The 12,196-nt window shown below is 43.3% G+C and overlaps 1 protein-coding gene across 3 annotated transcripts in view; it reads right to left on the bottom strand.

The window, feature by feature from the left end:
- Positions 1–12,196, bottom strand: part of NBAS (NBAS subunit of NRZ tethering complex) — a 405,412-nt gene that overhangs the window by 342,168 nt on the left and 51,048 nt on the right. For all 3 annotated transcript variants that reach the window (XR_012655479.1, XM_032778999.2, XM_075063671.1), the window contains exon 12: positions 10,065–10,193. Coding sequence is in view for 2 of the 3 variants with exons in the window: in XM_032778999.2 (XP_032634890.1) it covers positions 10,065–10,193 (129 nt within the window). In the remaining variant the exon portion in view is untranslated. The remainder of the gene's footprint in view (positions 1–10,064; positions 10,194–12,196) is intronic.

Below are 12,196 nucleotides of genomic sequence, written 5' to 3'. Positions count from 1 at the left end.
TCTTGGAAAGAGCACACAAAGATGTACAGTAGGAGAGTGATGCTCAATCTCACACAGTGCGGTATCACAAGTCACACAGAATGTGACGGAAAAACAGCTTTCATTATTTACTGAGTACAGTCAGGGTGCAGGACACTGTGAAGATAGAGGATATAGTGGCTGTGCCCCAAGCAATTTACAACATCAAAAGGACACTTCTCGACAGCTGAAACACCAGACTGGGTCCAGTTTCAGTGCAGCAGAAAATTTGGGGTTTGGTTTGGTTTGGTTTTTTTATAGGAGCACAAAAGCATACTAGTATCACTGGGGGGGGGGAGTTGGTTGGTTTGGTTTTTTTGGCATGCCAGTTCTCACCCCACATTTTATGAAACCAAAATCTTTCTGTGCAAAACAGGTAAAAGTTGCATATTTCTGAAAAGTTTTGTCCTATAAAAAACAGTTACTAACCTTGCTGTAATTGTTGTTCTTCGAGATGTGTTGCTCATGTCCATTCCATGTCAGGTGCGCACATGCTGAATGCAGACACCGGAGACTTTTCCCTCACTGGTATCCGTCAGGCTGGCTCTAGCATCCTCTGGTGCCAAGCACTCATGCACTAATATAAGAGCCCCAGCCAGCCCCACACCCCCTGAGTTCCTTCCTGCCAGCTAACTCCAAGAGATGGACAGGAGGATGGATTGTGAAATGAAATGAACATCACATCTCAAACAGCAGCAGCTATGGAAAGGTTAGTAACCATTTTTTCTTCAAGTGCTTGCTCATGCCCATTCCATGTTAGAGGACTTTCAAATGGACAGCAAGGAAGTGGGTTCAGAGTTCATGGACATACAGATTGCAACACTGCTCTACCAAACTTGGCATTACTCCTAGCCTGCTGGGTAATGGCATAGTGGGAGGAGAAAGTATGTATCAACTACCAGGTCACTTCTCTGCAGATGTTTTGGATCAGGAACTGGGACAGATGGAGCCTGAGCTCTCATCAAATGGGCTGTCAAAATGGCAGGAGGGGGAACAGGGTGAGATTCTCTGGGCTGAAACTGGTAGGCTTTTCATCCTGTCTGCTACTGCCACAAAAAGCTGCATGGATTTACAGAATTGCTTGGTTCTTTCAGTATAGAAGGCCAGGGCACATTTAACTTCCAACGTATGGAGATGCCACTCCTCTGTATTTTTGTGCAGTTTGGGGAAGAAAACAGGCAGGAAAATAGCCTGATTACTATGAAAGTGCAAGACAAGGAAGGTTGGGTAGAGACGTAGTTGAGCCTTCTCCTTAACACTGTATATAGGGATTCTGAAATAAGGGCCAAGATTTCTGAGACCCTCCTGGCTGAGGTAATCATTACCAGGAAGGTAACCTTCCAGGAGACAAATGTCAGAAAGCATGATTCCAGCAACACAAAAGGAGGGCCCATGAGTCTTGACAAGACCAGGTTTAGGGCCTCCAGTGGAATGAGTTCACAAATTTCATTGTAAAGTCTCTCTAATCCTTTGAAGAAGCAAATGGATATTTTGCATGAGAAGACCGACCTACTGTCCATCAGAGGGTGGAAGGTTGAGATTGCTGCTAAATGCACCTTGAACAATGAAATGGCTAGGCCCTGTTGTTTCAGATGCAGCAGTTACTCCAGCACAGACTGGAGGGGTGACAAGGTTAGTAAGAGGCCTCATTGGGATGATCAAACCAAGAAACACTTCCATTTGGCAAGGTAAGTCACTCTAGTAGATGATTTCACACTACCTAGCAAAACCTGGCGGACTTCTTCTGAACAAGCCAGTCTCACGGGCCTTTTGACAGAGGATGAACGAGCATGCCCCTCCCTGCCTGTTGATGCAAAACATGGCTGCTGTGTTGTCCATGAGCACTTGCACTACTTTGCCCGCAGTCTCGGGTAGAAACACTTGCATGCTAGGTAGACTGCTCTGAGCAATTGACATTTATATGCAATGAGAGCTCGTCCTAGGACCACAGGTCCTGAGTCCTGAAGTGTTCAAGGTGAGCCTCCCAATCTAGAGTGAATGCAACCAAGATTAGGGATACTGATGGCTGAAGAGAGACAAAGGGAACCGATCGGGGATGCCTCCATCAGTCGAGGGAAATGAGGATTGGGGTGGGAACTGTAAGCACCAAGTCCAAGTGAGGTACACTAAGGCCAGCCAAGCTTGAAGGGGTCTGAGGTACAATTTTGCATAATTAATAATAATTGGAGATATACCTATCTCCTAGAACTGGAAGGGACCTTGAAAGGTCATTGAGTCCAGCCCCCTGCTTTAACTAGCAGAATCAAGTACTGATTTTTGTCCCAGATCCCTGAGTGGCCCCCTCAAAGACTGAATTCACAACCCTCGGTTTAGCAAGCCAATGCTCAAACCACTGAGCTATCCCTCCCTCCCCTAATTTTTGTACCACAAGTGCACGTAGCCATGTGACCTAAAAGTCCGAGGCAGAAACAGGCTGTCATGACAATGTGGGCCTTGCTCTTCAATACCACAGCCAACACTGTCAGGAACTGAGCCTCTCACAGACTCATAGGTCAGAAGGGACCAATATAATCATCTAGTCTGACCTCCTGCACAAAGCAGGCCACAGAACCCTACCCATCCACTTTTATAACAACCCCTAACACATGACTGAGTTATTGAAGTCCTTAAAATTGTGCTTTGAAGACCTTAAGCTGCAGAGAATCCACCAGCAAGTGACCCATGCCCCACGCTGCAGAGGAAGGTGAAAAACCTCCAGGGCCCCTGCCAATCCGCCCTGGAGGAAAATTCCATCCAGACCCCAAATATGGAGATCAGCTAAACCCTGAGCATGAGGGCAAGACTCACCAGCCAGCACCCAGGAAAGAATTCTCTGCAGTAACTCAGATCCCATCCCATCCAACATCCCCTCACAGACCATTGAGCAGACTCTGGGAGGAAGGCTCTGGGCCAGGTAGAACTGAGCACAGCAACGAGAGTCAACTTTTGCTAATTTATCAATAGACCCAGGGCTCAGAAGGTAGCTTAGACCAGATAAATGCTGACTCTCACCTGGGCCTTGGACTGGCCCTTCATTAGCCAGTCATTGAGGTAAAGGTAGACGCTAACACCTTGCCTTCTGAGTAAGGCCGCCACCACCGCCACACATATTGTAAAAACACTGCCAACAGGCCAAAGAAGAGGATAGTAAATTGGTAGTGGGTCTGGTTTACAATGGATCCGAGAAACCTTCTGTAGCCCTGGAAAATGGAGATGTGGAAATCAGTGTCTTTCAAGTCGAGGGCAATATAGCAGTCCCCTGGATCCAGGGAGGGAATAATGGAGGCCAGGGAGACCATGCAGAACCTCAGTTTCTTGAGATAACTGTGAGGGTGATGCAAATCTAGGATGGGTCAAAGATCCCCTCTGGCCTTCAGGATCAGGAAATATCAGCAGAAGTAAAACCCTACCCCTCTCAAGTTCTGAGACACCTGCCCCACAGCCCCTTCTCGAAGGATAGCTTACACCTCCAGGACTAGAAGTTGCTCATGAGAAGGGTCACTGAAGAGGGATGAGGAGGGGATGGGAGAGAAGGGTGGAAGAAAGCTAAAGGGAATAACTTTCCTCCACCATACTTGGCACCCAACAGTCCGAGGTAATGAGGGACCATGCCAGGCCAAAGTAGGAAAGACGGTCTGAGAAAACAAAAGGGGGGCAGAATCCAGTATCAGAAACTGATATAAATGTCCTCTGGTGCCACTTCAAAAGTTCTGCTTGGGACAGGCCAGATATCTATGCAAGCCCAGTAATGAGGCTGAGGTGGAAGGGGGTGGTTGCCTGTGCTTACAATCCCTGCTGCATTTCTTAAACAGATGTTGGTATGGTGATGGAGATGAGAAGATGACCATTTTCTGAGGCCTGAAGTGCTTCCTTGAAGGTCTGAGGGTATCATAAAGTCAAAGGAATGGAAGGGACCTTGAGAGGTTATCTAGTCCAGTCCCCTTCACTCATGCAGGACTAAGTATTATCTAGACCAGGGGTAGGCAACCTATGGCATGGGTGCCGAAGTCAGCACACGAGCTGATTTTCAGTGGTACTCACACTGCCCGGTTCCTGGCCACCAGTCTGGGGGGCTCTGCATTTTAATTTAATTTTAAATGAAGCTTCTTAAACATTTTAAAAGCCTTATTTACTTTACATACAACAAGAGTTTAGTTATATATTATAGACATAGAAAGAGACCTTCTAAAAACATTAAAATGTATTACTGGCACGTGAAACCTTACATCAGTGTGAATAAATGAAGACACGGCACAGCACTTCTGAAAGGTTGCCAACCCCTGATCTAGACCATCCCTGACAGATGTTTAAAAATTTCCAATGATGGAGATTCCACAACCTCCCTGGGCAATTTATTCCAGTGTTTAGCCGCTCTGACAGTTAGGAAGTTTTTCCTAATGTCCAACCTAAACTGCCCTTGCTGCAATTTAAGCCCGTTGCTTCTTGTCCTATTCTCAGAGGTTAAGGAGAACAATTTTTTTTCCATCCTCCTTGTAGCAACCTTTTATATACTTGAAAACTGGTATGTCCTCTCTCAATCTTGTCTTCTCCTGACTAAACAAACCCATTTTTTTCAATCTTCCCTCATAAGTCATGTTTTCTAGACCTTTAATTTATTTATTTGCTCTTCTCTGGACTTTCTTCAATTTGTCTACATCTTTCCTGAAATGTGCATCCAGAACAGGACACAATATTCCAGTTAAGGCTTAATCAACATGGAGCAGAGCAGAAGAATTACTTCTTGTGTCTTGCTTACAAATACTCCTCCTAATACATCCCAGAATGATGTATGTATGTTTTTCTCAGTGTTGCACTGTTGACTCATATTTAACTTGTGATTCACTATGGACCCCAGATTCCTTTCTGCAGTACTCCTTCCTAGACAGTTATTTCCCATTTTGTATGATGGGAACTCGTTTTTCCTTCCTTCCTAAGTGGAGTATTTTGCATTTGTACTTATTGAATTTGATCTTATTTACTTCAGACCTTTTCTCCAGTTTCTCCAGATGATTTTGAATTTTAATGCTATCCTCCAAAGCACTTCCAACCCCTCCCAGCTTGGTATCATCCACAAACTTTATAATGTACTGTCTATGCTATTATCTAAATCATTGATGAAGACATTGAATAGAACTGGTCCCAGGACTGATCCCTGCAGGATCCCCCATGATATGCCCTTCTCTGGGAATGTTTTTTCAATCAGTTACGCACCCATCTTATAGTAGCACTATCTAGGCTGTATTTCCCTAGTTTGTTCATTCGAGACAATATTAAAAGCCTTACTAAAGTCAAGATATATCACATCTACTGCTTCCTCCCTATCCACAAGGCTTGTTACCCTGTCAAAGAAAGCTGCTAGGTTGGTTTGACACAATTTGTTCCTGACTAACCCATGATGACTGTTACTTATCACTTTATCATCATCTTCTAGGTATTTGCAAACTGATTGCTTAATTATTTGCTCCATTATCTTTCTGGGTACTGAAGTTAAGCTGACAGAGATCCAGAGACCTGAGGGTGGCCTTGTAATCTTTCAGTCACGGTAGTTTTGCATCCATCTGGTAGGACAAGAGGGAAATTCCCTCAAATGGAAGGTCCTGATTGGCCTCCTTAACCTCCGGAGGCAGTCCCAAGGATTGGAGCCTGCAGGATCTTCTCATGACCACCGCTAATGCCAACCTTTTGTCAGGGCATCTAGGGCAGCCTAGAGAGAGGCCCTGGCTATGGTCTTCCTTTCCTCCACCAGAGCAGAGAATTCCTGTCTGGACTCCTGGGTCAGCAAGTTCTTGAATTCCAACATGGGAGTCCCAGATGTTATAGTCATGCCTCCCAAGCAAGGCTTGCTGGTTGGAGATGCGGGGCTGCAACCCACCAGGAAAATAAATCTTTTTACCAAACAGATTCACCTTCTTTGAGTCCTTTGACTTGCGGGACACACCTTGGAGTCCTTGCCTGTCTCTTTTGTTGGCCACTCCAACCACGAAGGACCTGGGAAGGGGATGGGAATAGAAGTTTTTATACCCCTTGGTGGGACACCACACTTTTTCCTCTGCTCTTTTTGAAGTGGGTGCCAGAGAAGATATGGTCTGGCATAGGGACCCATAAGGGCCTTGTTGGGGGGCAGGACCACTTTTTATGGGACTGCTGCGACCAAGATGTTGCTCAAGCTGCGTGAGGACTCTTCAAGCACCTCCACTTCCAGCACTAGGTTAGAAGTCACATTTTTCAATAACTCCTGGTGAGCTCTAAAATCATCATACGGCAGCAAGCTACTCAGCCCTGACACAGCTTCATCTGGGGAGGAAGAGGTGGCAGTGGCCTGCACTGGCAGGGGGCTTCCTCCTCACCTTCTGCATCAACCACATCACACAGCTCCAAGTCCTGAGTATATGTACCTGGCTCGATACCAGAATCCAGGTCGGGTGCCGGATGATGAAGCAGAGGGACCCTTCTCTTGGACACTCTCCCACGAGTATGAATGGCTGGAACCCCAGGGATTCCAAAAAGGCCATTGGACTTGCACAGACCACTTGCCCACCAGGCCAGGTGCCTGGGAGGGCACCCGCACCAGGATTCAACAGGACATAGATCGGGTACGAGTAACGGCACTTTGGTTGGGTGTACAACTCCATCTCTGACTCTGAGGACGAATCAGTTTGGGTGGGACTGGTACCCCTTGCTTCTACTGGCCAGTGCTGATGGTCTGGGGAACAGTGCCAGAGCGGGGAAGTCTTTGCTGACATCAACAGAGTCGTTTTCCCTCTGGTTATTACCAGAGAGTTCGGTGTCAGACAGAAGCTCAGAGCAACATGCTCCCCTCTGCTCAATGATCTCACCAGTCCCAGAACATGCCCTGCCTGTACTGGGATAGCAATCAAGTCCTTGACCGCTGCAAATGGCTCCAGGGTGGATGACACCACACCCCCACTGGCGCTACAATGTCCTCCTGGGTGTCAGTTGATTGGTCTTACACTGGACTCAACGGCACCTGCAATCAGGGCGGAGTCAACAGTGCCACTTGTGGAGCGGGGTAGAGGAGTGGCTGGACATAGGTTGCACTCCACTGCACTCCCTGTGTTTATCTGTTCTCAGCTCTGGGAAGTACTTCCTCTCAGACTGTTGCTTTTTGTGCTTTTTCCTTGGCACCAATGAAAGGGAAAGGTGCCAAGAAACCCACGATGCCAGAGTAGTATTCGGTGCAGAGGTATTCAGTGCCGAATCTGACCAGCTTTGCTCCAAAGCCCATCTGAGTGCAGCTTCCATCAGGATGGACCTTAGCCTAGCCTCCCTGTCCCTTTTCGTACGACATTTGAACTAGCAGCAGATCTGGCAACACTCCCACACATAAGCCTCCCCCAGACACTCCAGACAGCTGGAGTGTGGGTCGCTCCCCAGCATTAGCTTGCCACAGAAGGCAAAGGGTTGAGCATGCTCCTCAAAACAACTGGGGGAAGGGGTCTAACAATATACACTACTACTAAAGGAAATGAACTGAATCTAACTAAACTAGCAAAGAAAAGAGGAAATAACAGAACCACTACATGAATGCCTTCCCAAGGCAAGAAGAGTTGTTCCAGTGACCATCACAGGCAGTAAGAAGGAACTGAGAGGGTGTGGGGATGCCTAAGCCCCTTATACCAGTGCATGAGCACATAGCACCAGAAGGCACTGGAGCCAGCCTGACGGATACCACTAAGGGAAAAATCTACAGTGACTGTGCACGCGGCACGCACACACCTAACATGGAATGGACATGAGCAAGCACTCGCAGAAGAAATATCCATTATAATTCAACACCAGCTTAAACAATTTTAAAACAGGCTCTGCACTAGGCAAGTCAGGTTCATCAATACATTCTTATATCAATCACCTTCTACTGGAACATGCATAAAATAATTAAAATAGCATCACTGGCAAATGAGTAATAGGTAGTAAATATCATGAGGCAAAACCTCAATGCAGATGTAGATCTTGTAAGTGCAAAGAATATAAAAATTACATCATTTCTTTTCCCAAAGTTTCGACGGATTCTTTGAAGTGTTGTTCTCTATGTAAATTAGAACTATATCTTGGAGTCTAAAAGTCGTTACCAGATATGACTGCTTAATCTCAACAATATAAACAAAGACTGGATCTGGTCATGCCAGTCACAAACATGTATCTCTCAGGCCTGAACCCAGATATTTCACACACAACAGGATGACAGTGGACATCCAAACTTTTGGCTTGCTACGGCCATAGGCTATATTTGGAGTGTAGTGTCATCTTTTAGAGTATTTTATGAACCACAATCCTCTTCACATATTAGTACGCCTTATGAAATGAGTCCCAGTAAGTGTTTCGGTTACTTATCTTTACGGAAGACTTAATTGCAAATGCTCCTCACAATGCTCGGATATGGAAATAATCATAAAAACAGTTTAAAAAAAAACACACACACACCAATGTAAATCTGTATCTACATAGCATTAAAAAAAAACCAAAAGCTCTATGTTGGAGCTTATGGTATCTGCTCTGCAACTCATGGACTGCAGAAGAGTTCAACAGATTGTGGGAATAGCTGGATATATTTCATATAGACAAAGAGAAGCTGAGTTATTTAAATCATCTCACAAAAATGATCATAAACGGTAGAAAATATTTTATATCATGAGCCCTAAAGTAGCTAGCATGTTCTGCAGAAAAACATTGGGCAAAAGTAAATCACAGTGAACAACCAGTAACTGAAGATATTACATAACAGAATAGGTTGGCAATTCACTCATCAACACATGGACTTTGTAGACTAAGAAAGAACAGTGAGTCTATGAATTGAACAACCCTAAAACAAATGAGAACGACATTTATACACAACATGTATAAAACAAATTCTGTGGATACAAATGTAGATAGAAAACATCAAGGATAATTCTTCTAACATGTTTGGATACTGAACATCCTGTCTGGTTACAAAATCTATTTACAGTCCCACAGCCTGGTCAATGCAAGTAGACCCTTGCATAGCTAAAATGTCAAAGTACTTTTTCAAACTGGCCTAAAATGTGAAATGTTCTTTCCTAGATACACAGTATGAAATCAGATCAGTGCATCAACTACATGTTATTAACCAAAAAAGTCCACCACCTAAGCTTGCACCTGAAAGCAGGGAGAATTAGAGCAGACTCAGATATGAACTCTGGTTTTCAAAAGCAGCTACTGGATGGGCAGACAGTGCACTCTATCCTATAAAATGGATCATGCCTGATTTTTAAAGACATTAACTGAACACTATACACCACATGTAGTAAGATAGATACTGACATAAGCTTTGTCTAATACTTAAGAAATGGTTTCCAAAATCAGGCAAGAGAAGTCAGAGTTCTTTGTGCTCATGATTCCAGATCTGCCACTTTTCAAACTGTAAGCAGATGCCATTTCATCATTAACTGACAACTCCAGCACACTGTATGGTTGAAGTAATAAGGAGTTTATTTAATTTAAAGATTAGGTAAGACCATGGTTTTTATTGCACTGAATTTCATGCTTACAAAACTAAGATAAATTGTATTAGGTAGAGCATAGCTTTTTGATGTCATCATTTGAAAGCAAGTCCTTCTGGAGTGTCATTGTTCAGGAGAGAAGTACCACTTTACAAGAGTAAAAAACTAATGCATTAGCCTACTGCACCCCATGGTCCTCCAGAACTATAACTTGAAAGGCTACATACTCAACTGATTTGTGTTTTGAAACAGTGTTTCAGTTTACCTGCCTCTGTTTATTTTACTCTCTTCACACTTAGGGCTTTGTCAACTACATATTATTTTCAACACTTTCAACTTTCAACTCATTCCAATATCAACCGTGTTTTTCATCTGAAAGGCCCCTCACTTCAAACCTGCAGAAGACACTACAATTAGAGCATCAGTAAAACAGGGCACCTTGTAAATAAGCAGATGAATGGAAAGAAGTATCAGCAGCTAAAATGACAGATATCCAGAACATCTCTCAATCTCTAATAAAGCTAAACTCATGATTAAAATCTTTATTATATTTAAACGTCCATGTACCTGGTCGCTTTGATCCCATTCTCCTTGTAGTCTGAGAGACGGGATTCCCCAGATGGTCAGTTTTCCTGAGAAATGGATAGCTGCCAGAAGAGTTCCATCAGGAGAAAGGCTCATCTTGAAAACTCCATCCTGCCCAACCAATTAAATAAAGGAGTATAAAGAGAAAACCAAGACTCTCAGTAAGAATACGCTAAATTCAGGTCAGCAATACAGAGTAACTTTTCCCTTTATTTTAGGGCCACAATTTTTTATTTGTATGGATGTTTTAAATTACAAAGGAGGAAGACACAGTTATTTGATTGGTGTTCGGTGGATTAGAGCTAGGATAGGGTAGATAAGCTTTTGATTGAAAAAAAAGTTTATTTTAATCACATTTTTTAATTTAAATTAAATACACTTTTCTTTTAAAAAAATCTTTTTTCAAAATTAAATTTGAAATTATGACAGCCTATATTAAAACCTAAAAATCTACTATAATCCATTAAAATCATTTAAATTACATATAAATAATAATATTCAAGCAGTACATGTTTGCTGCCACAGTTAGAGCAAAGTTAAACCACTGAATTAGTAGTTAATTGCTGGCTAAGCACCCTGAGCTAGAAAGTTTGTTGAAGTGCTGAACCAGCTTTTGACAGCAGTAGCTTTTTCTGCAGGTACAGAGAGAATATGAATATTCTCTTAATTTCAGTTTATTCAACTAGTTCAGTTCAAGGACGAGTTAATGCAAAACTGAGAACCAATTAGGAGTTGAAAAAGAGGAAAGCTTGTTTTTCTCTTCCAAGTTATGAATAAAAATGAAGTATGAGAGAATGAGAAATTCCAGTTTTAAAATCCTGAAAGACACTGTTACCAGAAATCATCAATTCAATTCACTAACTACAACAGAGAACACGACATTTGTTTAATAAATCAGTTAATTTTAAATACAAAAACACAATTTGATAAACTTTTTTTTCCTTATGTATCCTGCACACGTAGGTGTATTTAACTAAAAAAATTCAAATGCTGTTTTGGGGCATTTTTACTTGATTTCCATCCAAATAAAGCTTGACTAGTCAAGACTAAAAAATTAATGTTAATCATCCTGTAAATAAGTAATGTGTCATTCACCATTTTTAACACAAAACTGTAAAAATTAAGAATGTGAATAAATGTATGTTATTTAAGCAACTATATGGCTTAAATGTGTATAGATTAAATGGCAGAAAACTTCATTAAGATTGCCCAATTATAGCTCATGCCTTTCCAGAATGTCAAGGTCAGCAAAACTCAAACTTTTCAAAACCAGGAAATACGGAGCTAAGGTAATACAACCCCTGCAGCTGGCAATGGTCACTAGGAATTATCTGTAGGCACTGCAGCTGCATTCACTGTGTTAAATGTAGGTGTATTGAATAGTAGAAGAATAAACTGGAACAGCTTGAAAGAGATGTGACTAGGATACGAGGAGGTCTGGGGATCAGTCTGAGGAGCATCTTGGAGATCTCTGCGTACGTCAACACTACCCGCAGGATTGGCGGGTAGCAATCCGTCTATCAGGGATCGCTTTATCACGTCTCATCTAGAAACAATAAATTGATCCCCGACTGCGCTCCCTGTCGACTCCGGAACTCCACCAGGGCGAGACGCAGAAGCGGAGTCGATGGGGGAGCCGCAGCTGTCGATCCCGCGCCGTGAGGACGGGAAGTAAGTCGATCCAAGATAGGTCGACTTCAACTACGCTATTCTCATAGCTGAAGTTGCATGCCTTAGATCAATCCCCCACCCCAGTGTAGATCAGGCCTTAGGAGATCTGGGTCTGCAGCCCCAAAGGAAAGAAGTGCATGTGTACCACGAAGTTCCAGTCTGCATCATTTCAACACAGAATTGTTTAGACCCTGTCAGTAGCAGGGAAGGTTTGAAACAAACATAAGGAAGTACTTCTATCATAGCTTTCCTACTCAGATTTGAACCTTAGCGTTCATAGCCTGAGAAGCTAGCAAGAACCCTCTAAGCTTAATTACCAGCTTAGATTTGATATCGCTGCCACCAGCCAATTTCCAGTGTTTGGCTCACTCTGGTCTCCCCAAAACCTTCCCTGGGGAACCCCAAGACTCAGAGGCTCTGAGTCTTACCACAAAGGGAAATAA

This window comes from Chelonoidis abingdonii, chromosome 3, assembly GCF_003597395.2.
Source record: "Chelonoidis abingdonii isolate Lonesome George chromosome 3, CheloAbing_2.0, whole genome shotgun sequence".
Classification (NCBI taxonomy): Eukaryota; Metazoa; Chordata; order Testudines; family Testudinidae; genus Chelonoidis; species Chelonoidis abingdonii.
Note: the sequence above shows the minus strand (reverse complement) of the source record. Positions and strands in the feature narration are given on the sequence as shown.